Source organism: Vanacampus margaritifer, chromosome 13 (assembly GCF_051991255.1).
Source record: "Vanacampus margaritifer isolate UIUO_Vmar chromosome 13, RoL_Vmar_1.0, whole genome shotgun sequence".
In the NCBI taxonomy this organism is placed as follows: Eukaryota; Metazoa; Chordata; class Actinopteri; order Syngnathiformes; family Syngnathidae; genus Vanacampus; species Vanacampus margaritifer.
Genome location: NC_135444.1, coordinates 20,667,125 through 20,690,683, shown reverse-complemented (window position 1 = coordinate 20,690,683; position 23,559 = coordinate 20,667,125). Strand labels below are relative to the sequence as shown.

Genomic DNA, 23,559 nt, shown 5'->3' with positions numbered 1-23,559 from the left:
TAGATTAGGTGTAAAGAACTTTATTAAAAGTTTTCCGAAGAAAATAACGGTTCGTGTGCACATCTTGTGACGTTCACGTTGTCCCAGCAGGGGTCGCCAAAGAGAGTCACTTGCATGATTTTATTTTTACGCGCTGTATAAATATTATTTTTTTTTACAAACAATAAATTAACCAAGTTGATCAGATCAAACAATGAGAAACATGTACAGTATAAATAATAATAATAAATATGGAGCTTGTGCGTAAGGCTTTCATTTGTTCATCACAAACATAATCACAATTCAACGGGCACAAAACCCTGTCACCTTTCTTTTTTTTCCTTCTTGTTCACTAAACTACTTATACAAATTGCACTCGGGAAGGTAAACAAACTAACAGCCAAGTTAGCGTCACTGCTAACACTAACACTATTCATGACACACATACGTACGCACACAGTTTAACCAAAACAAAATGCCGTCGGGAATACACAAAAACAAACTTGTGGTCAAAGTTAAAGAAGACTTTTTTTTCTTTTTCTTTTTTTTGCAATGGTGCAAATTTGGATTACCAACAGTCAGGCTATAAAAAGTATAACTTTTGTATTGGTCGGGATTTAAAAAATAAAATAAAAATGGAGGCCAATGGTGCTGCCACATGCTAACAGTTTATTTTGCCAATTGCTGTTAACTGAAGATGACATCAATGTTGCTCAGGTCTCAGGTAACAACCAATCACAGGTCAGCTTCAGAAAACACGTGAGCTGTGATTGGCCATTGCTTGAGCCATGAGCAACTGTGATGTCATCTTCAATCGACAGCAAGTGAGAGTTGCTTCATAACTCTTTTTCCACAAATGTAATATTAATCAGAATGTCATGTTTGGACTCGTGAGGTCACATATTGTCAAGAAATGTTTAAGGTTGACTTTCCCTTTAGCATGGACGTAAGGCGTACGTAAAGAAGAAGAAAAAGCCCTTGCGTGTGCACTTGAGCAAACCCTGCTTTCGTGTGTTCCAGTGATTGTTGAGCTCCCGGCGGAGTTGCCGGCTTACTTCCTGGGTAAGAGCGCCGCCAGTCTCTGCTTTTTGATGGGCAGGAAGTGGATCTCCTGCGAGCTGACTTTCTTCAGCTTAATGGCTCGGTTTTTACTGGGGCCCTTCTTGAGGGTTACGTCGGGACCGTTCTGGGACGCTGGCGGCGTCAGGGACTGCTGCACCCCAAACAGCTGAGGTGGCGCCCCCTGGCTGCCGTCTCGTTTGATGGAGAAGTTCTTGGTGGACACCCCCGACAGGCCTTTGATCTTCCCGCACAGGATGGCCGGGATTGCGTCCTTGACCGAGACGATGACCTTGGCCGTCTGCGAGGTGCCGACGAGCTCCAGGTTGGGCGACACCGGCCCCAGGGAGGCGGATGCCCCGGCGCCGCCGTCCACCATCCACTTGTGCTGGCGGCTGAAGTCCAGAGATGCCAGACTGCCCAGGATCTTAGAGTCAAGACTGGTGCTGCGTTCCAGACACCAGCCGGGACCACGGGACGGGGTTTGGCGTTTGCGGGCGGCGGGCACTGACAGGTCCAGCACGCTGTCTTGATGCTGTGGACTGAGGTATTCCTGTTTGGGTTCTACGGGACACGGTCCTCGCATGGACAGGTCCAGCACTTGCGGGGACGGGCTTTTCTGCACCGAGTCCAGTTCTCGGGGAGTCTGAGTGCTTTTGGTTTCCGTGCAGACGGCTTTGGGCAGGTTGCTCTTGGAGTCCTCCGTCTGGGGAATGGGAATTGGTAGCGGGATCGGTAAAGGGACCGGCAGCGGGATGACGACGGGATACGGGACCAGGAGAGTGGCGGGAGGGACAAGTGGTGCTAGAGGGGACGAGTATGTGGGCGGGAAGAATGGGGAGCCCGGGGATTGGCAGCCGGCGGGACCGGTCTGGGGCGGGAAAAGATCCTGTAGGATTGCGGCAAAGGCGGGATTCTGGAGGAGGGCGAGCAGGTTGGTGTCCTGCGTGGGTCCCGCTACGGACTTCTGCTCCACAAAGGACAACGGATTGGGACACAGGATGTTGTTTTGCGGGATCACGGCAGGATCCAGGACCAGTGGAAGGGAGACCTGGTTGGGGCCTGTCAGCAAGTAGGGCGCCGCCCCCATCGGACCCAGTTGGGGCCCGGGGGCCGCCGCCATCTGGAGGTGGATGGGTAGCATTAGCGGGTTCTCTCCCAGACACACAGGGTGCAAAACGGTAGTGGCCATTTTCACAGCCACGCCGCCGGCTGCAGGGCCGACGTCCACTCCCACCGCTGACCCCGGCGTCTCCACCAGGTCGACCTTGCTTAATCCTGCTGCGCAGGACTCCTGGGAAACGGACGGAATTAAGCCTGGGTCCTCTTTCTGTGGAATGTCTGCTTCTCCCGCCACGCGGGACAATTCATCGGACGCTTCCATCATTCCAAGGCTTCGGGTCTTCATGTAGCGCTAGTGGCGACAATCGGACCTTGTCCTTCTAGGAAAATCTGAAACACAAAACACATGAGATCTTTCAGTGGCTCAACAAAACCATCTCCAGTAGCCACAACACATCGTCCCGTCCCGCCTGTCAAGCTTCATCCACCCGGAGCGAGTGCAAGATCCGATGACATGCGGGTCAATTATTCATGACTGGAGGGGGAGGGGCGGCAACATGCAAATAGGCGACGTTGTAGTGACAGACGTTCATCTTAAGGGCAGCGAGCTCAATGTATGCTTTCATTATAAACCTGGCAGCACGTTTTGGTTAAAACGTGACGCGTCATGGGTTTAAAAAAAAAAAAAAAGATCCTTATCCAAGACACAAATTTTTGCTGTGTTCTTTCACAGTCCATCAGGGTATCGGTGAAGGGCCATAGGGCTAACGTCTGCTAGTCCCGGAAGGTCAAAGGCACTTTATGGCTGCTCCCTCCTGACTCGTCATATTCTGTTACAGTCCCCTCACATTCTGTGAAGGATTTCTCCAGATGAAATGTCCCTTTGAATTTCAAGACACTTTTGACAAAGCAAATAAATAGCAACTTTTAACTTTATAACATACTGACAATTCCAAACAATACGGACTTTCTGTTATTCCCGCAATCCAACGCAATGCAAATGTTTCCGTTATACGGTGAAAACAAATGGCGGATTGTATTGCTTTTAAGCGTGTGACTAGCATACAAACCAAGCAGATTGTAAAAGTAGTCAAACGACATTTCATCACATTTTGAAATCAAAAATAATTCTCACAAATCAATGCTTTTCAATGAGAGGAGAGCGTCATTTCACCGAGTAAGGCCGCTATTTTTTTACTTAATACTTTTACCAATAAGCCACGACTTCTACCCGTCAAACCTTCTTCCGGATGTCAATGTTGCAAATGATATTATGTGATCGAGGTAACCTGTAATAATGTGTCCGAAAAGGAAAAATAAATGAAACAAAAAACTCGGAATTGTCAGTAGAACTATTACAAGCATGCTAGGAATGTGGCTTCATTATTACAATACCATTAAAATGAGAATCAAGCAGTTTTCCATACACGTTTGCATTAAAATGTATTTTACTGAACAATTGTTAACCAACTACGGTTAAAAATAAAAAATGTATAACATTAAACTATTTTTGCGCTTAGCTATTAGTTAACGTTAAAAAATTAGAATTAATTGTCATTATTTTGTGATCAAAATAAATATTTTAAATCCATACTCTTATCTCCTAAAAAAAAAGTAACGTTTTCCTTTGTTTTTGACGTCAAGGACGACGACGTTCGCGGGGACGCGCACGTAGAAGGGGCGCGTGACGGGGGCGCGCCTCGGTTGCCATAAGAACAGAAGACGGACACCGCGAGTGACACTTTAGCTAGCCTGCTAACATGCTAGCTAACCTTGCGCTAAATCCCACATTAGGTTCACTAGCCTCGTACAAGCCGAGCCACGCAACAACAGCGAGCCACACAAATCCAAACAATACATCTGAACGACAACACGAAGCTATAGAGGCAGAACATTGCGAATATTTATTTAAAAATGAGATAAAACGGAGCCGAGCCTGCGTCATTATCATCTTCCCTTTAACGTCGGTCCATCAATAAAATAAAATGTTCAAGTACTCACCTCAAGCACATTAGAACAGCGAAGCACGCGGACGGCAGCAGTTCGAGCCCAGCCCGCGACGATGAGCCTCCGTGATTTTTAAAGGTTGCTAAAAATATAAAATAAAATAATACTAATACTAACAGATCCCCGGGAAAAAAAGGAGATAGGGCTTATCTCGTCATTGCGGGGCTCGCTCTCCTCTTCATTGGCCAAGTGACGCCACGTCGGGTTTGCGTGCGCAGTCTCCACATTGGCCACGCCCCACCCCCCCCCCCCCCCCAATACATAAAATAGACATGTTCCCCCTCCCTCAAAAATATTTGTCCTTGCTAAAACATACTACCGTTTTTGTTTTGTGGGGCGAGCTAGGGGAGGGGGTTTGTCTTATTTCTTCAAAAATATTTTACTTCTTTTCTTTAAAATGTTACTATTTTTATTTAAAATTAATATATATTTCGTATGAAGCTAAAAAAATATGCCTTTTTATAAATTGAAAATATTTTTTACCCTTGAAAATAAGTGACTGTCCTCTATATAAATAAAGATGACTGGACTTAGAACCCCCCCCCCCCCCCAGAAATATATCCAATGGGTTTTCCTAAAAATATCAAACTTTTTTTGTCTTGTAAAATATGCAGTATTGATGCAGGGTTGGGTTGGGATCCCCCCAGGGTCCCTATCAGTCTCCAGCAGCCCCAGGCTCACGAGGGAAGGGTGGGGGCGCTTCATTATTCCATGGGGAGGTGCTTTAATGCACTATAATGAGTCCAACCCCCCCCCCTCCGTGCTGCCCGGGTGGCGGATTTTGGTGCAGTTGCATGTCCCTGCCCCCAAAAAATCTTCTTGGTAATTATAGTTTACCATAAAAGCACATTGACAAAGTATCAATATTTCTAGACAGCCTTCACGAAGATCTTTTATTTGAGATACGACTCGATATGCTTCGATAAAAAATTAAGATCGTACTCAAACAAACAAAAAAAATCTGTATTAAAAAATAATAATCAGAGAATGTGTCTCCCTCTAGTGGTAACAAGTTGAACTTGCGGTCGCATCAACATGAAAATGAACACATGTTAATTTTCCAAGCAGTCACATTTATTTCTCCTTTTGTAGGCTACACGTTTGCACTCCACGTCGTTGACTAACAAAATAAATACAAGACAAAAAGTCCCCCCCCCCCCACCGCCCCCAGAGCTCATAAATGTACAATATGATAAAGTCCATGAAAACACATTTTTTTTGTACACAATTCACCAAACGCTAATTCCATTTACACCTTTGTACAAAAACTAAATACATCCACAAGGTGGCGTTGTAGTCCAAGTTGATCCGGTACCACGTCGAGACGCACCCTTGTCACTGTTGTAGTACGAGGAAGTACAGCCAAAAAAAACAGAGGTCACAAAAATCACTTTGTCAGTGCTAAAAAAACAAACAAAAAAGTTGGAATGACATAAAATTCTTTGTGTACCCTGTTAGCATCTTCGCTACGATAACGTGTATTATTTATATACTGTATACGCAAGACCAGTTAGTGGGAGGGAGGGTTTTAAGGCCAAGCGGAGATGGACTGGGGCAGCATTTGCATAAAGTCGCTTGTTTTTGGAAGGTGTGGACAATAAAAAGTCAGTTGTCTTATAAAACTATAGAGATCTGGATAAAATAGATTCTTTGATTTTATTGCATCATTGTGGAATGGGGGTGCGAGGATGGGGGCGGGGTCACCACATTGGCGTCCAACCTGATTCCGACATGCGTCACACTTACTCAACCGTTTGCAAACATTCTTAAAAAACACACCAAGTCAACCAAACCCAAAAACAAAACACGTTTTTATTTTTTTATTGAAAAAAAAAAAAAAATCGATCCGCTTCCCGCCGTTTCGACATCTCCCTCGCTTTTTTCTTCTTCTTACGTAAAACTATACCTGCTCTCCACCTCTGCACATATCGTACACTTTTTTCACTTTTACCGCCGTGCGATAAATATCTCGAGTGGTTTTCGTTCAGACTTGTTGTGACGTATTCACAGAATACACACGACAATATCTGAGATACAAAGAAGAAAAAACAATAGCATTATCCAACAAGGTAGAAAAAGAGTCCTGTGTAGGTTTATCATTTTAGGGGGGAAATGTACTTTACTTTTTCTTTTTTTTTTTGATTTGTCTTTTTCAAACATTATATATATAATTTTCAGGGAAAGAACGGTTTGATATTTTAACAAACAAATCTTACATTTTATGACCTCAACCCACTAGAACATGTTGAAAATTTTCTTGTTCTTTTTATTATTATTTTTTCAGTAAAACTAGATGGTTGTTCCTAGTTTTGAGTCGCTCAAAATGCTCAGTGTTCAAAGTCACTCAAATGTGAAAATGAGAAAATAATTGTGGTCCACTTGGGGGGTGAAAAAAAAAAAAAAGAGTCACTTTGTTGAAATAGTTGAAATATGAAATTTGTGCTTTTAAATTGAGTATTGTCAAGAAAAAAATGCCTGGTGAAAAAAGTGAAATTATTTCAAAATTAACTAGACTACTGTATATTTTCAAGAAAAAAGAAGATTTTTTTGTGGGTAAAGTCGTAGAAAAGACATTTTGACTGGAAAAGGAATAATGTTAGTAATGTTTAAACAGTCCGAGAACATCTTCAAAATATTTCTGATGCCTGACTTTAATTCTTAAAAATATTGAATTTTTTTCCTGAAAATATCAGACTTTTTCCTCTTTGAAAATATGACTATTTGTTGGGAAAAAAATCATATAACTTTTTTTTCTGTAAAAAAAAAATATATATAAATATATATATTTTTTTATTCAAATGATTAAGATTTTTTTCCTTGAAAATAGTCAGCTTTTTTTTTTCTTAAAATGAACTTTTCTTCTCCAAAACATTTTTCAAAAATTCTTGAAAATAGAAAAAAATTTGCTAAAAAAATAAAACTTTTGCTTGGAAAACAATCTTTTTTAAATTAGAAAATATGCACTTTCAATATGAATGTTTGAGGGAAAATTTTTACCTTTATAATTCATGAAAAAAAATTCCTCTTGAAAAACATACTTTTCTTTCACAAAAATATTTAAATTTCTCATGAATATATTGAACTTGAAATGATGTGATCAGTGAAATCAGTTGTAATAAAATGTCCGAAAGGAAGAACAAAAAAAAACTATTTTTTTCAAAGAGACAAAATACATTTCTCAAAATTAAAATTACACAAAACAATCAAAAATTTTGCTCAAACATATACTGTACAACTTTTCCTTGAAAATCTTTTTTTTTCTCCTTGAAAATTTTTTAACCTGACTATTTGCGGGGAAATATTAGTATATAATCAATATATTATTATTAATATATTATTATATTAATATATAATATTAGTTTCTTGACAATGTTTTTTCATGTCAAAAAATTCATTGTTTTTTCTCCAACATATTCAAGTTATGTTCTTGAAAGTATAAAAAAAATCTTGAAAATATCCTTTTTTTTTTGTTAAAAACATACAAGTCTACTTTTAAAATCATAAAAGTGTCCCCCTAATACTGTACTATTCCATTCTCATACATTGTGAAAATGAGAAACAAATAAAAAAAAGATGACTTTTTCTGTCTGAAATTATCTTTCCTATTAAAATATTGGATTGCTGGAAAACACAATTTTTTTCAGTAAAATATTATAATTTATTATTATTATTTAGATATTTTTCCCTGGACAATTTTTCCCCCCAATTTTTTGTTTTTAGCAGAAAAGTGGAACAGCTGACATGTTTTGGCGGTACTAATTGCGAAATCCTTTGAGGCGAGAGTAGAAAGCGTCTTCTGGCATAGAAAGGAAGAAAGTAGGACGAAGACGGTTCTGTCAGGCGAAACGCGGCGCGGCCGGCTCGTCGTCATGGGGGCTCCCGTCGGAGTTCTCGGCCTCGCCCTCCGAGATGGCCTGCATTGGCGCCGAGTAGAAGCGGGCGCGTGCGGCGTATCGGCTACTGTTTGCGGCCGGCGGGACCCTGGCGCGGCCCGGCCTGGATTGGGGCGACGCCCACGATTTGGGCGAGTAGAAGCAGTCCGGGTCGGGCGACCTGCTCACCTCTGTCGTTTCCGCCGCCGCCTCATCCTCTCCCGCCGCGTACCCTTTTGGGGTCACGGGGCTCTTGAGGATCTCGGTGGCCGACATGCGGTAGCCGGACTCGGAGCGGCTGCCCTTCTTGAGGAGGAGCAGCTTGAATTCCTCGTTGGAGGTGCTGGACTTCTTAACGTTCCTGTAGATGGGGCCCGGGGCCCTCTGAGGGCCCGAGGGCGACGCCGCCGACGAGGGTGATCCGGCGGGACACGGGGAGCCACCAGGGGGCGGCGGTGTGCTGCTAAAGGACGACGGGCCGTTCCTTGCAGACAGATCGCCGGAATCCTTCCTGCCCAACACTTTCCTCTTCGACCTGAGCGGAAAAACATCTCCAGTTAGTCGTCAGATTAATTTATAAATTTATATTACGGGCTTGAAGCTATTTAGTTTCTAGAAAAAACTTTTCTCAAAAATATTTTATTGCCACACAATTATGACATTATTTTGCATCCTGCACATTTTCGTTAGGTCAAAATATGATTTGAAGAGGCTGACGATTTGATTTGTGGCTCACCTGTGGATGACGGCGAACAGGTCGTCGGTGGTTCGACTTTTGGTGGGGGTTCGGAAGACGCCGTCGTCCTCCACGTGCGAATCGTCGCTCGCTGCTGATGCCGAGTCTGCTCAAACACATGACAACAATTCACAACATTTGAGACGAAAAATACACAACATTGAGGAGAAATTTTCAAGATATTTAAAAAAATCTTTATTTTAGAGGAAAAAATGTGTATTTTTAAGATCATTTGTACATTTTTTAGAAATAGTTGAATATTTGTTGAGAAGTTTTTTGAAAGAATAACATTTTAAAGAAAAAATTTATACTTTTTTTGTATAGATGAATATCTGTATATTTATGTATTCTTTCTATATTTTACAAAAGAAATGCATATTTGAGAATAACGAAAGTTTTTTTTATTTTTTAGATATATAGTCATGTACATTTTTGAGAAATAGTTGAATATTTGCTCAGAACATTTTTGAAAAGAATAACGGCCTAAAGAAAAATGAAATACTGTACTTTTTTATATTGATAAATATCGGTATAATTTGTATTCTCTCTATATTTTACATAAGAAAAAAGTAGTAAAATTAAAAAATATATTTTTAAAATATATAGTCATATTTTCTAGATAAACATTTATATTTATCTATTTTAAATATAAATTTAGTAGGATTATTGTATATAATTTTCTCCTGCCTAAAATCATACAAGACCTTTCCCGTACCTTTGTTCAGGTTGTCCTCAGTGGCGGATTCTTCCTCTTTTCCCGCCGGATTCCCTGCTGACTCTGCGTCTTGGTTTCCTTCATCGCATCCCGAACCGGCGACCGGCGTTTGGTCCAGACCGACGGGTGGACTTGGCGTTGGGGGGCAGAGATCTTCAGCAGGTGGCGGGAAGGAAGTCTTTGCGTCTTCCTCTACTTCCTCATCCGGCGGCGGCGGCGGGGACGACTCTGTGGCGGTCTCGCCGTTGACAAGCTCCTCGTTGGAAGGGAGCGCCAGCTGGAGGTCGTCCGAGTGTTGCCGAGCAAGTTGTGATGTGTCAACTACGTTGCCGGCGTCGACGGTGGAACAGTTGTCGTCATGAGGACTTGGGTCTGGTTCTTTGGGGATGGATCGCAGCTGGACGGCGTGCAGCGCGGCGGGGGTGATGCTCAGGGAAGGTCCGTTCGGTATCCCGGCTTTGGCCGAGTTTTGGATCGGCACCCGGTCGTCGTCGTCGACGCAGCGAAAGGCACTTAAATCCAGGTGCGACGAGGGGGCGATGGGCAACTCGGGATCCCGCTTGGGGGTAAGCGACGACTTCCTTTCCGGTACTTTGGGTTTCCGCTTTGCGTTGGACGGCGACAGCGGGCCGGGGAAAAAGGCGGCGGGTAAGACGGAAGTCGGGGTCTCGGATTGGCTGGAGTAGCCGCTGGAGGGGCTGGCCAGGCCCGCCAGCTTGAAGTCGCCCTCGGCCGGGGTCAGCGAGGGCGTGGTGGACCTGGAGCCCGACTGGGACGCCTGCGACTCGGAGCTGTCCTGCGACTTGACGCACTCCACCACCGTGGTGCCGGTGGCCGTGCTGGAGTTGGACAAAGAGCGGTAAGGGTCGCTGGATTTCAAGTCGTTCAGGAGCCACAGGTCCGCATAGTCGGCCTGGACCACGCCCTCGTCTTTGAAGGAATGCGCGTCTGTGGCACTGAAGACGCCCAAATCGGGCAGCTCGAAAGATCCCTCCCCCACCCCCCAGATACCGGGGGGTTCTTTGGTGATGCAACCCGACGAGCTGGACAAAACCAGCTGCAGGTTTTTCTCCTTTGACAGGGGCAGCTTTGGTTCCTTGAGAATTGGGACGACACCCTCGTTGTGGATCGTCCGGAGCGATGAGCTGCGCCTGGGTGGGCACGGTTTAGCCTTTGGTTTCCTCAAAGAAAGACAGCGTCGGCCCAGGGTACCGTGGTCCGAGTAGATGTAGGTGAAGCTCCTGCTGCCTTTCAGCCCGCAGTCAAAGTGCATGGAAGTGTAGTAACCTTCCGTGTCCTCAGAGTAGTGCGAAACCGTGTCGGCTTTTTCCGAGGGGGGCTTGTCGGAGAAGCTGCTCTCGCACGTGGCCATGCTGGTGAAGCTCGGGCAGCCCAGACTGCTCTCGGCCTCCCTGCCGAGCTCGGGGCTGAAGTCCTGGGGCCGGCGTGCGGGATCCTGGTGCGAGTAGTTCCACTCGCCCTCCTCGGGGGCACCGGCTTCCTCTAAGATGTCCATAGCCGTGGAGGAGAAGGAGCCCGCCCTCTGGGTCCGGAGCCCGGCAAAGGGATCCAGCGTGAAGCCGGGGTGGTCCACGGCGCCGGCGTTCAGGGAGAGCTCGGAGTCGCAGCGAGCCAGCGGCGACGTGCCCGGGGCGACGGTCTCCGAGGTCTGCGAGGGGCACGTGGAGCTGCTGCCGCTCCAGTTCCCGCTGGAGGACTGGTGCTCGTCCTTGTGGTCCACGGCGCCCCCCAGAACCCCGGCGGCCGACACGGAGTGCACGGGGCTGCTGAACGTGTCCGAGCTGGACGACATGTCGCAGCTTCCCATGTCGGCCATGCGGGGCAGCTGCGAGCGGGCCCGCTCTACCCAGCTCCGCTCGGGGGTCCTTGACAGCTGCTCCGACCCGGCCCGCTCGTCGGCGCTTTCCTCCTCGTCCTTCAGGATCAGCTCCTCCTCGCCGTTGAAAGTGGAAAGCTCCGCCTCATCCTCGTCGTCGTCCGGCCTGGCCCGCCCACCATCTCGGGGGAGGCTGCGCGTCTGCAGCCGGGAGGCGAACACGTCGTCGTCGGGGTAGTCCCGCAGGGCGATGATGTCGCCCGCTGACTGAGAGAGGCACAGCGCCACCCCCTGGTGGCCACGCTGGGCCCGGATTCTCCTGCTGGAAGGCCCCACCGAGATCAGGAAGTCCTCGGTTTGGCAACCTGAGTCTCGGGTGAGCAGATGGCTTGCCAGGTCCTCGCTGGACGGGCTGACGTGGACGATCACGCCGCGTTCGCCGGAGCCGGGTGAGTCGTCAGAGTCTGGGGGGACAAAAGAAACCCACAAACAATTACACACAACCAAGCGCTTCGTAGGAAAAGTCCAAAAGACGAAGTTAAGGAAAAAAATTGTTTGGATGTTATTTGCATAAAAAATAAAAATGAGAGTTTAGAGTTAAAAGAAACTTAATTTTTTTTAAATGATTAATGACGAAGCACAAAAATAAAAATATGGTTGAATAAAAAAGAAAGAATAAATAGAAATAATAAAATAATAAAAATAAATAAAATGACAAAGGTGGAACCAAAAAAATTAAAATGTTTTCATTATAATACAGCAAAAATATCAATTTAAAAAATACTTTCTAAAAATGTAATGTTTTGTATGTAAATGTAATGTAAAGAATTTAAATGGAATTAATAAAATGAAAATTAAATTTAAAAAAACATTTTATAGAGTGAATGATAGTTTCATAGGAATAAAATAAATGAATAAACAAATAATACAATTCTAAAAACAATCAATGTTTTATAATATAATTAAAGAATTGCAAATATTAATAAAATGAAAATAAAAATGCACTTCAAAAACCAACTGATTACAAAAAAATAATGTTTTATAAGATAAAATAAAATAAACACACACTTATTATATTAATAAATAAAACAAAAAATAGGAAAAATAAACAGTACAATCTTTAGAAGAACTAAATCTAAAATTTCTATTTAGTAAAAGTATTCTTTGAATACATCAAAATAAAGTGGATTAAATGATGACAAATAAAGTCAAATATCAACTGTCTTTATCATGGGTTGTGCTGGAACGTATGTGCCGTTATAAACAGCTGTTCCACAATCTCCAACGGATTAAAAAGTCAAAGGAATGCACAATGAGCCATCGAGGTGTTGCGTACGTGCGAGAGAACATACCTAAGGCGAAGTCCTGCAGCTGCCGGGGGATGCCGGCCACCGTCCTGCGCCTCCTCAGCTTCCTCCTGCGCTGCAGCAGCGAATGCGAGTGGACCAGCGAGCAGCGCACACTGGCGTCTCTGTCGAAGCTCACGCCTGCAAAAATAGAGAGGGAGGAGGATCAGGAGGGGGAGGGGGGGTGTACGACGGGCGGGGCAGATGTGTGAGGGGGCTTTGTCGAGGGGGACACGCTCCCACGCTGTCTACTTAAAAAAAAAGGAGAAGAGTTCGTGACATCTCACTTGACGAAATTGAAACAACAGGATCGCCAACAACGTCACATTTTGGCAAAAAGAAAATGGATGGATGAGTAATTGTGTTTAATAAAAAAATATTTTGAGTAAGAAATTAAATATATATGTACATGTGTGTGTATAGAAGAAATTTAATGATTAAAAAATACATAGTAAAATATTACAGAAATAAATCACAATATATTTTTTTTTTTATACCTACAAATGTAATTTATATAATTTTTTTAAAATAAAATATAAAAAAATATATAATATATCTATTTTAAAAACTATTTCAAAACCAGCATTATTAAATATTATATTAATAAAGTATCATAGTTTAAATAAACTTTAAAAACATCTAGAAAAACAATTAAAAATACATAATTAGATAAAAAAAGATGTGTATATATATATATATATATATATAATACATATAAAACAGAAATTAAAAATAAAAATAAAACAGTATTTTTTAAATACTTGTAAATAAGTCATTGTAGAAGAAAGAAAAAAACATACCCCAAACAATAAACAAGTTTATCACGCATAATTCCAAATAAGCCAACTGAATTTCTTTCGATTTTTCCGCCTTTCTTCCTTGGTCATGATTGCGATCATGTGATGGAGCGCCATGGCGATCCCCCCTCTTTGCTAACAATGTTGATTCTTTCAAGCCGGGGCGGGTGCGAGTCCCCCATCGGAGCAAGTGAGAGTCAATAAGCGGTCGCATTTGGTTGCAACTAATTGGCATTGGTGTCACGCCATCACGCCGCTTTGTGGCGCCACAAAGCCGAGCCCCGAGCGCTCGAGAGCTCGCACAAAAGCTCAGACTCATCGTCACTTCATCCGTCGCTGCTGCAGTTAATTGTGCAACTGTTTTTTTTTTCTTTCTTCAAGGTTGGGGACGTTTACAGACAGCGCATTGTGAAGTGGTGCAGCCCGCGTGGCGCAATTATTATATTTAACCGCGGAATTTGCAGCGCAAGTCATCACGGGACTGTTAGCGGACACATGCGAAACTTTCCCAAAATGCTAAACTGCTTCTTGAGAGGGAGAAACTGTCAGCTTAGAATCAAAATGGCCGACGTACTTTTCACTTTTGGCCACTGTCCACCAAATTTCAATTTTGTCAGTGAAACAGGAAGCTGGGGCTATTTTTTTTCCTTTCTTCCATTTTTCCTCGGCTTACTACTCAAACAGGAATGATAGCTTCAAACAAAATGGCCGACGTCCTTTTCACTTTTGGGCACTGTCCATCAAATTTCAATTCTATCGGTGAAACTGGAGGTTGGGGCTATTTTTCCCTCCCAATTTTCCTCGGCATGCTACACACACAGAAATGATAGCTTCAAACAAAATGGCCGACTTCCTGTTCACTTTTGGGCACTGTCCATCAAATTTAAATTCTATCAGTGAACCTGGAGGCTGGGGCTATTTTTTTTCTTTTCTTCCATTTTTCCTCAGCTTGCTACTCAAACAGGAATGATAGCTTCAAACAAAATGGCCGACGTCCTTTTCACTTTGGGCCATTGTCCACCAAATTTCAATTCTATCGGTGAAGCTGGAGGGTGGGGCTATTTTTTTTCTTTTCTTCCATTTTTCCTTGGCTTGCTACTCAAACAGAAATGATAGCTGCAAACAAAATGGCCGACTTCCTGTTCCGTTTCAAGCGTGGTTTGAAACAGGTAGCCAGGGCTGAATTTTAAAACCAAAATGAGCAAAATCAAAGCATGAGAAGTTTTTTTTTACCGGTGACGTTAATGGGGATGACGGAGGACGCGACCACCCGCGAGTGGCATTTCATCCTCTCCTCCGGCGTGGGCAGCGGCAGCGCTCGCGACCAGTTGGTCTGCTTGTCCAAGGTGCTCGGCGTGTTGGAGACCGGCAGCAGTTTGGAGCGATGACCGGGGGACGCCAACGCCACCGAGTCGGGGTCAGAGGAGGTCGCCTGCCAACACAACCGCATGTCAATAAAGTTTTCGGGGTTTGTGGTCATAAACGGATTCGAGTAAAAAGACGGAAACGGCGAGCATGCCCGGCAGGCAAATCGAAAGAATCGGAAAAACAGCGGAAGCTCAAAAGTCCAACTTTAAAATCGCAATGTTGGAATTTCTGATGTTTCTGTTCTGGCTGCTCAGTAGAACATGGCGACCGCCCAAGACGGGAAATTTGACAATCGGCTTCAAATGTACAAATGTCTCACATGGGAAGTATTAAAATATTACAAGAAAATCCAAAAATATTAAAACATTAGAAGGGAAAACGTAAAAAATGTGAGAGAAAATTTTTGGGGGCTAAAAATATACATATATTAAAATTTGGGAGGAATATTAGGGTGAAATACAAAAAGATTGGACAAATATTAAAAATCTATTAGTAAAAGAAAACAAACAAACAAATAGGACAAAATTTTAAATGTATGATAAAAATATTGGAAAATATTATTTTCAAATTGAAAACTCAAAAATATTAAATGAAAAATAGGGCAAAAAGACAAAATGTGATTAAAAGTACGAAGGATTTTTTTTTTTCAAACTAAGTTAAAAAATAATAACAAAATGACACAAACAATCAAAAACTATTAAATGGAAAAATATGAGAAAAAAAAAAATATAAACATGCTAGATAAAACCATTACAAAATAAACATATGCAAACATTAAATGAAAAAGAAAAATATGAGAAAAAATACAAATACATAATAATCACTATGATTTTCTTAAAATTGACAAATATGAGGAAATTAATTGACTTAATTCCACAAAAATATTACCTGAAAAACTATGTAGAAGGGGGTAAAAAAAAAAAAGTAAACCGCTACCTACACCTCATGTGTCATTAAAGTAAAGAATGGTTGCATAAGTCATTGTGTTTTAGACGAACGTTACCCTCCTTTTATACTTGCTTCCAAATCCAAACAATGGAGCTTTTCACTTTTCACAGATTTCATACATGAATTAAGCGTGTGGATGGGAAAACTCCAGCATTTGCAGTCTGTCCGCCGGATGTTGAACACGCTTCCTTGGCTAACACGCTAACAACATGCCACAAGCGCTCATTTGTCATGGCAACATGCAGCTGTGGAATGTCTTAGTCACACTAAGACCATCTGCAACACCACCAGAAACTCCCCACCTTCCTCCTACTAGAATTTTTTTTTTTTTTAAATACACAAAATGTTGCACTAATTACAACAATTTTAAGAAAAGAAGAAAAATATTTGGCTAAAATGCAAAAATAGTATTGTAAAAGGGAAGGAAATATGTTGCGGCAGCACGTCAGTCACGCTGTGCCCATCTGGCACCTTCGCAGTCCAGCCAATCAGAAGGCTTCTTTTCTGGCATTTCCGAGCGTTTACCTGGAGAGCCAACGTGGGGAGCTGTCCCGTCGGGTCCGAGCGTTTCTCACTGCCCCAACCCCCCCCCTAACCCCCCCCCCCGTCCGGCCGCCACCCCCACGATTCAACGCCAGCGCTGCCCCCCCCGCCCACACACACACACACACACACACACACACACACACACACACACTTTTGTGCTTCCCGACGACACCCACGCACAAAGGACAAAACCCCCACACTCAACAAAAGATCTCCTTGGAAACTTCTCCCGACTGGAAACAAGTCAGACGGGGAGCGACTGCGGCCGATTGGACGACGATGAAGGAGGAGGAGGAGGAGGAGGGACAGCAGAGAGGACAGGAAGTGGGCGGCCGGCATGCCTTCATGCGCCACAAAATTTCACAGTCAACCATATATTTGTCTCCCTTAACACATGCACCAAAACATGCAAAAACCTACTGCCTAGAATTTTTGTAGTTATTTTTTTTTTTTGGTCAGATTATATCGGATTTGTTTAAATGTATTTTTTTTTTTTACTTTTTGTCATGCTTTTGGCTGCCCCCCCCAATTTATTATTATTATTATTATTATTATTATTATTATTATTATTATTATTATTGTTATTATAATTATTGCTATCTTTCTTCTTATATTATTATTATTATTATTTTAGTTTTTGTCATCAATCCATTTTTGGTCATTTTGTGTCATTATTTTTCAACATTTTGTCCGATTTTTGGTAGGGGTTTTAGGTCAGAATATATCAGTTTTTGAAATGTATTTTTTTCCTTTTTCAAAAAATAAAATAAATACTTTTAGTCATGCTTTTGGCTGTTTTATTCCCTGATTTTTTATTTTTTATTTTTTAAAAATTATCATTTTAGTTTTTGTCATCAATCCATTTTTGGTCATTTTGTTCAAGTTTGTTTTATTATTTTTCAAAATCTTGTCAGATTTTTTTGTTAGTTTTTTAAATGTATTTTTTTCCTTCCCCCCAAATTTTTTGTCATGCTTTTGGCTGTTTTTTCCCCTGATTTTATTTTTAATTTAAAAAAAAAAGTTTTTGTCATTTGTCCATTTTTTGTCAGTTTTTTTCTGCTGCATTTACCCCCAATTCCTTTAATTTTTGTCAGATGTTATATTTGTTTGTTTTTGTGTGACTTTTTAAAATCTGTTTTTATCATTTGTGTCAATGTTTAGTCCATTTTCTGTCATTTTATCCGAGTTTGCATAATTCTGTCTAAATTTGTCAGATTTTTATGTTTTTGTCATAATTCTGTAATTTCTTTCTTATTTTTACCTCATTTTCAGATTTTTTTTTTGTGCCAGATTTTCAGCGTAACAAAAAAAATCAATTGGTGTGGCTTTTCCCATCCTTTTTTTAAGGGAGTGTATTCAAAAAAATGAAGATGATGATGATGAGAAAGGAAGTGAGAGGACAGCGAGTAAGGGGTGCAAGGATGGGGGTGTTGTGTGTTACCTTTCTGTTCCAAGGGGAGAAGTGGCAACATTCGGTGGGGGAGGACGGGCGGGAGCTGGGGTACTAAATTAAACCAACAATAACAACAACAAAAAAGAGGTACAAACAAACAAAAACACAAAATGAAGACAATGAACATTTGTGACGACACGCACATAAAAAGTGACAACACAGAGGAGGTGATTGGAACACAAAGGCCTTGCTGCATTTTGCTCACTTTTTTCAGCTTGTTCGTTGCCATTGTCGGTTACTTATAAGACTTTTTTGCTTCTTTTAATGCCGAAAGTTCTTAACTAACATTTGCACAAGAAGCTGGTTTGGAAGAATGATTTTTTTTCCTTATACAGTGGCACTTTGACATAAATATAATTGATTTACAAGTTTTTCAAGATACAAGCCATTATTTATTTATTTATTTAATTATTGTCGGTGTTTTCCGGGGGCTGCAATGAAGTGAGTGTTTGTCAGTCAAGGCACCACTGTACTGTAATCTTTCTACAGCCAGCAGAGGGAGCACTAACACAGCTTTAAAAAAAAAGAAAAAGGAATGGAGGTGAATACAAATGGCCAACGAAGAAACCACAAAATTTGTGGTGTGTGTGTGTGTGTGTGTGGTCTCACCGCTGTCAAGCGCAGCCCCTTCCTCGCTTTCCTGGTGGCGTTGGGCGTGGATGGGTACATGGGCATGGGCGGCAGTGCCGAGATGGAGACGGTCACTCGGCGCTCCCTGCTGGACGAGCGCCGCCTCTGACTGTCTGCAAACAATAAACACACCAAAACGAATAGCAATTTTATTTTTTATTTTTTGGCTTTTGTGTTTATTTATTTGTTTTTGTGCAGCCACAACTGCTTGCACCCAACATCATCTTTTTCCTTCTATACTGCATACACATGAGTTTTTTTTATTATTATTACATTAAAATGTTACATATATCACATTATTATCGCATTTAATTTCCCTTTTTGTCTTCGAAAAGAAAAATGTAAACTGTTAGACAAAAGAAAATTAAAAATTTTGATGAAAAATACATAGCAAAAAATAAATACACAAAAAATTTGAAATATTAGACAAAAATATTAGAAAACAATACAAAGTATGAGACAAAATTAGACAAAAATACACAAATATTATGAAAAGTGAATTTGAAAAAGAAAATATTTAAAGTTAAAAAATTAGTTGGCAAAAATATTACTAAATATATAATATAAATGATACAAAATATTGAAACAAAAGACCATTAGACAAAATACACTAATGTTAGAGACTAAATCGATAAATATTTCATAAAGCATTAGTAAGGAATATAGAATATTAAACAAATTATGAGGAAAAAAATACAAAAATATCAGAGAAAAAAAAAAATTAAGAAGATTATACAAGACTATTAGACAAATACCACAAAAATATTAGAAAACATATCAAAAATATCAAACAAAATTGGGCAAAAATCCATGACATACAGAAATAAAAGACAAAATACACAAGTATTACAAAATCTAAAATATCATAAAAGATTTTATATATATATATATATTTGTATTTAACGTTACAATTTCACTTAAAATAATAATAATAATAATAATAATAATAAAATAAATTTATTTAGTTACATTTTTTAATCAACATTGTTTAATTAATTAATGCATGCAATACATTTTAATTTAACCATCATTTTAAAGAGCTTTTTTGTATGTTTAATTTTCTATATTTAAAATGAGTTCTAATGTTGTCTACTGGCTTACAATAACGTTAAATATGCGTTTTTATTTTGTTTTTTTGGTTTTTTTTTTGGAGCGTCCTGTAACGGCAGCTGTACAGCAACGTGTCCGTTAGGGGGCACCAAAGACCAGCTGGTCATGAGCCTTGTAATTGAATGTTACCTGTGCGCATGTGCCAGAGGTCGGCGTCCTTGTGCATGTCTTGCAGGCATGGCGGGCGCGTGGCCGGGCGCAGGAGATTCCGCTGCTTGTGCCAGGGAGACCGGAAGTGACGCGTCAGCTTGCTCTCCACGTCCAGGTCAGACACAGCTGCAGAAACAATACAAATAAGATCAATAAAATGTTCAGGTAATGTCGTGGTTTTTCTTACACACCACAGCCATTTTTAATTTTGCTTTCCGTTTGCTCAGTGGTGCAACACTGCCTCCAATAGGTCAGTGTGTGAACTACGTGAATTGCTGGTTTGAGTCTCCTGTTTTTGTTTCTTGTGTGCTGTAAAAGCGAGCGTGACACTTGAACTAACACTCGTCATGTGACCGCTCACGTGACCAGTCCTGTGATGTTGTTATTGTTACATTGTAGCAGGCCTCCATGCTGGGATTTGACCTTTTGACCCCACTCTGGCGATCGGCGTGTGCGATTTTCACAACAAGCTAGCAGCCCCTGTGTGCTCTTTACTTCCACTTTGACAGAAAGTCCAACGTTGAGCCGAGTGAGTCATGAAAAGCGTGACATCCTGAAAGGTTTCTGTCAGCTTTTATGGTCAGCTGTTCTCCAGCAAATGGAGGAGGCGGCTAAAATAAACGTGTTGGCGACAAATCACCTGCTTGAACTCTTGACCGCAATTAAGATGTCTCTTGCTTAAAAAGAAACGCGCCAAAGTTGCACATTTTCTTCACTTTTTGACAGATATTACAAACACCAAATTCCTTACGACCAGTTTAGGGTGCATTCTGCCTTTCGCCCCAAAACAGCTGGGACAGACTCAGCACATCTGTCACATAAGAGAATGAATGAGTGAATATTTTCTATCACCTCTGATTCCAAATTCAGTTTGTTTAAAAAAATATATACTGCAAACAATACTTATTTGCAGTTTGTCATTGAGTTTGGAAGTGAATTAAGGATCTTCATTTAGACAAAAGTAGTGCTTTGCCACCAACTTATGGCATCTTGGTATTAAGGAACTAGTGTTGAAGTGAGTTGACGAGCTTCATTTAGCCAAAAGTAGGGCTTTGCCACCAATTTATGGCATCTTAGTATTAAGGAACCACATTGTAGTCAATTAAGAGCTTCATTTAGCTAAAAGTAGTGTTTTGCCACCAATTTAGGGCATCTTTGTACCAAGGAACTGTGTTGAAGTGAGTTGAAGAACATTGATTAGCCAAAAGTAGTGCTTTGCCACTAATTTAGTATTAAAGAACCACGCTGAAGGCAGTTGAGAGCGTCATTTAGCCAAAAGTAGTGCTTTGCCACCATCCTATGGCATCCTGGTGTCAAAAACCTAAAATACTGTATGTTGAAGTCTGTTGAGCGCTTTATTTAGACAAAAGCAGTGCTTTGCCACCAATTTATGGCATCTTGGTAACAAGGAACTGTGTTGAAGTCAGTTGAAGAGCTTAATTTAGCCAAAAGTAGTGCTTTGCCACCAATTTAGGGCATCTTTGTACCAAGGAACTGTGTTGAAGTGAGTTGAAGAGCTTCATTTAGCCAAGAGTAGGGCTTTGCCACCAATTTATGGCATCTTAGTATTAAGGAACCACATTGTAGTCAATTAAGAGCTTCATTTAGCTAAAAGTAGTGTTTTGCCACCAATTTAGGGCATCTTTGTACCAAGGAACTGTGTTGAAGTGAGTTGAAGAACATTGATTAGCCAAAAGTAGGGCTTTGCCACTAATTTAGTATTAAAGAACCACGCTGAAGGCAGTTGAGAGCGTCATTTAGCCAAAAGTAGTGCTTTGCCACCATCCTATGGCATCCTGGTGTCAAAATCCTAAAATACTGTATGTTGAAGTCTGTTGAGCGCTTTATTTAGACAAAAGTAGTGCTTTGCCACCAACTTATGGCATCTTGGTAACAAGGAACTGTGTTGAAGTCAGTTGAAGAGCTTAATTTAGCCAAAAGTAGTGCTTTGCCAGCAATTTAGGGCATCTTTGTACCAAGGAACTGTGTGGAATTGAGTTGAAGAGCTTTAATTAGCCAAAAGTAGTGCTTTGCCACCATCTTATGGCATTCTGGTGTCAAGGACCTAAAGTACTGTATGTTGAAGTGAGTCGAATAGCTTCATTTAGACAAAAGTAGTGCTTTGTTGCCATCTTTTGATATCTTGGTACCAAGGAACTACAGTATGTCGAAGTGCATTGAGGCTCTTTTTTGGGACAAAAATAGTGCTTTGCATGTGCTAGCCACTCGCCCACTTGCAGAAATGCGTCACAAATCATCAGCACCGTGACCCCATCAGCCAATCCTGGCTCCTCCTCCTCATTTGCATAGCAGTCAGGACGAGACCTCCAGGCCACAAGGAGGAGGCGGGACGCAAGCCTGCGCCTCAGCCTTGTAATTTGCTCCGCCGGGAGCCAAGCCAAACCTCCCGACACCGTCACACACCGACCATTTTTGCCTGACGGCCTGGGAAAAAAAAAAAAAAGGAGCCACGCTCGGCGTAAACGCACACTCGCACACAACATGTCGTCTTGGCAAAAAAAAAAATTAATGAGAGGTACGCGCCTCGCAATTACCTCGAGGTCGGAGTCCGGCTTTGAACTCCAGTGCACCTCCTGGGCTGGATGAAGACACCCCCACCCCCACCGCCCCGCCCCTCCCCTCCCATGTGACCTCCCCCAAACTCAACAATGCTCAACATCTGCTGCCGCTCCTCCCCCGACCTCACCCTCCATAATCTGTTTACAGGAGTTAATCCAAACGGCGCTCGCACCGCGACGGAGGACCACCAAAGGTTTGGTTAGTGGCGGGAATCAGTCACAATGATGCGACCAAGAGTCAACATGATCATTAGATTGATATTTGTTCAACTTTTGGCCAATTTGGGAGAAAGTTTATCAAAAACTCAAGCCTGTGAATTACTTAGGGCCACTTTATGTACAGTATTTTTATTACATTTTTTAAATATTTTTTTTTAGTATTAAAATATAATTTAATTATATTTAATATGCAAAACGTTTTGTTACTGAAAAAAACAAAAAAATTTTTTTAAATAATAATAATAATAAATTGTATTTGTAATGCACTTTACATTTCAAGAGAAATCTGAAAGCGCTAAAATGAGCAGTTTGCCAAAAGTATGTTCAGAAGAAACTAATTAATTCGCTTTCGCCAAATCTCTCCTTCCTCCAAAAATGACGTCATCTTGCGCAATCCAATTGCGTATACGTCACTTGCCCGAATGCGCTTAAACGTCAACGCTGACGACGGATGACTCACCTGAGCCCAGGCGCTAACGAACCAAATATTAATGATATTCATCCAGACTTCCGTTTATTTTTTCCCGAAGCGCGCCGGCGACTAGTGAAAGTCTTTCGGAGGTCTGATTAGTGAAACACAAAGAGCGGCAGAGTCTGGCGGAATAATAACAATAATACCCCGCTGACCCGCTAATCCGCTCTGAGCTCACAGCCGACCCATCGAGGATGATGACGAGCCTTTCGCTTCTCGAAAACTATGTCGACGTTAACCGCCCTCATTTTCTTATTAAAGTTCATGTATATGTTTTTATGTTTATTAACTATTTATGTTGTGGGTCAAATTGACCCGTTTGGAAATCTAGAAATATTTTTATTTTTTTAACTAAAATATTATTTAGACATTTTTAATTAAAAACGTATATTTTCTCATTAAAGTTCATGTACATGTTATTATGTTTATTAACTAATTATGTTGTGGGTCAAATTGACCCGTTTGGAAAATCTAGAATTATTTTTATTTTTTTTACTAAAATATTATTTAGACATTTTTAATTAAAAACTTACATTTTCTCATTAAAGTTCATGTACATGTTATTATGTTTATTAACTAATTATGTTGTGGGTCAAATTGACCCGTTTGGAAAATCTAGAATTATTTTTATTTTTTTTACTAAAATATTATTTAGACATTTTTAATTAAAAATG

General features: G+C 41.3%; 2 protein-coding genes across 4 annotated transcripts in view; both read right to left on the bottom strand.

Moving 5' to 3' along the window:
* Positions 1–4: 4 nt before the first annotated feature.
* On the bottom strand, positions 5–4,288 carry rai2 (retinoic acid induced 2). Its single transcript, XM_077584007.1, has 2 exons — positions 4,102–4,288; positions 5–2,490 (listed from the first exon to the last, which is right to left on the bottom strand). Exon 2 carries the CDS (start codon positions 2,444–2,446, stop codon positions 1,031–1,033), a length of 1,416 nt encoding a protein of 471 aa, XP_077440133.1. The 5' UTR covers positions 2,447–2,490; positions 4,102–4,288; the 3' UTR covers positions 5–1,030.
* Positions 4,289–5,278: 990 nt separating this feature from the next.
* Positions 5,279–23,559, bottom strand: part of nhsa (Nance-Horan syndrome a (congenital cataracts and dental anomalies)) — a 63,635-nt gene continuing 45,354 nt past the window's right edge. The window contains exons 1-9 of one of the 3 annotated variants that reach the window (XM_077584393.1): positions 22,874–23,055; positions 19,595–19,741; positions 18,335–18,468; positions 17,714–17,776; positions 14,644–14,842; positions 12,620–12,754; positions 9,431–11,731; positions 8,716–8,821; positions 5,279–8,514 (exon numbers count right to left, since the gene is read on the bottom strand). In XM_077584393.1, coding sequence (XP_077440519.1) covers positions 7,944–8,514; positions 8,716–8,821; positions 9,431–11,731; positions 12,620–12,754; positions 14,644–14,842; positions 17,714–17,776; positions 18,335–18,468; positions 19,595–19,631 — 3,546 coding nt within the window. In that variant the 5' untranslated portion in view covers positions 19,632–19,741; positions 22,874–23,055 and the 3' untranslated portion in view covers positions 5,279–7,943. Of the gene's footprint in view, positions 8,515–8,715; positions 8,822–9,430; positions 11,732–12,619; positions 12,755–14,643; positions 14,843–17,713; positions 17,777–18,334; positions 18,469–19,594; positions 19,742–22,873; positions 23,056–23,559 lie in introns of those variants that run through there. The other 2 variants (XM_077584391.1, XM_077584392.1) reach the window with 2 other exon arrangements.

What these genes read in the sequence shown, in the direction of transcription:
- rai2 (XM_077584007.1), bottom strand. Translation starts at nt 2,446, where the DNA reads ATGAAGACCCGAAGCCTTGGAATGATGGAAGCGTCCGATGAATTGTCC.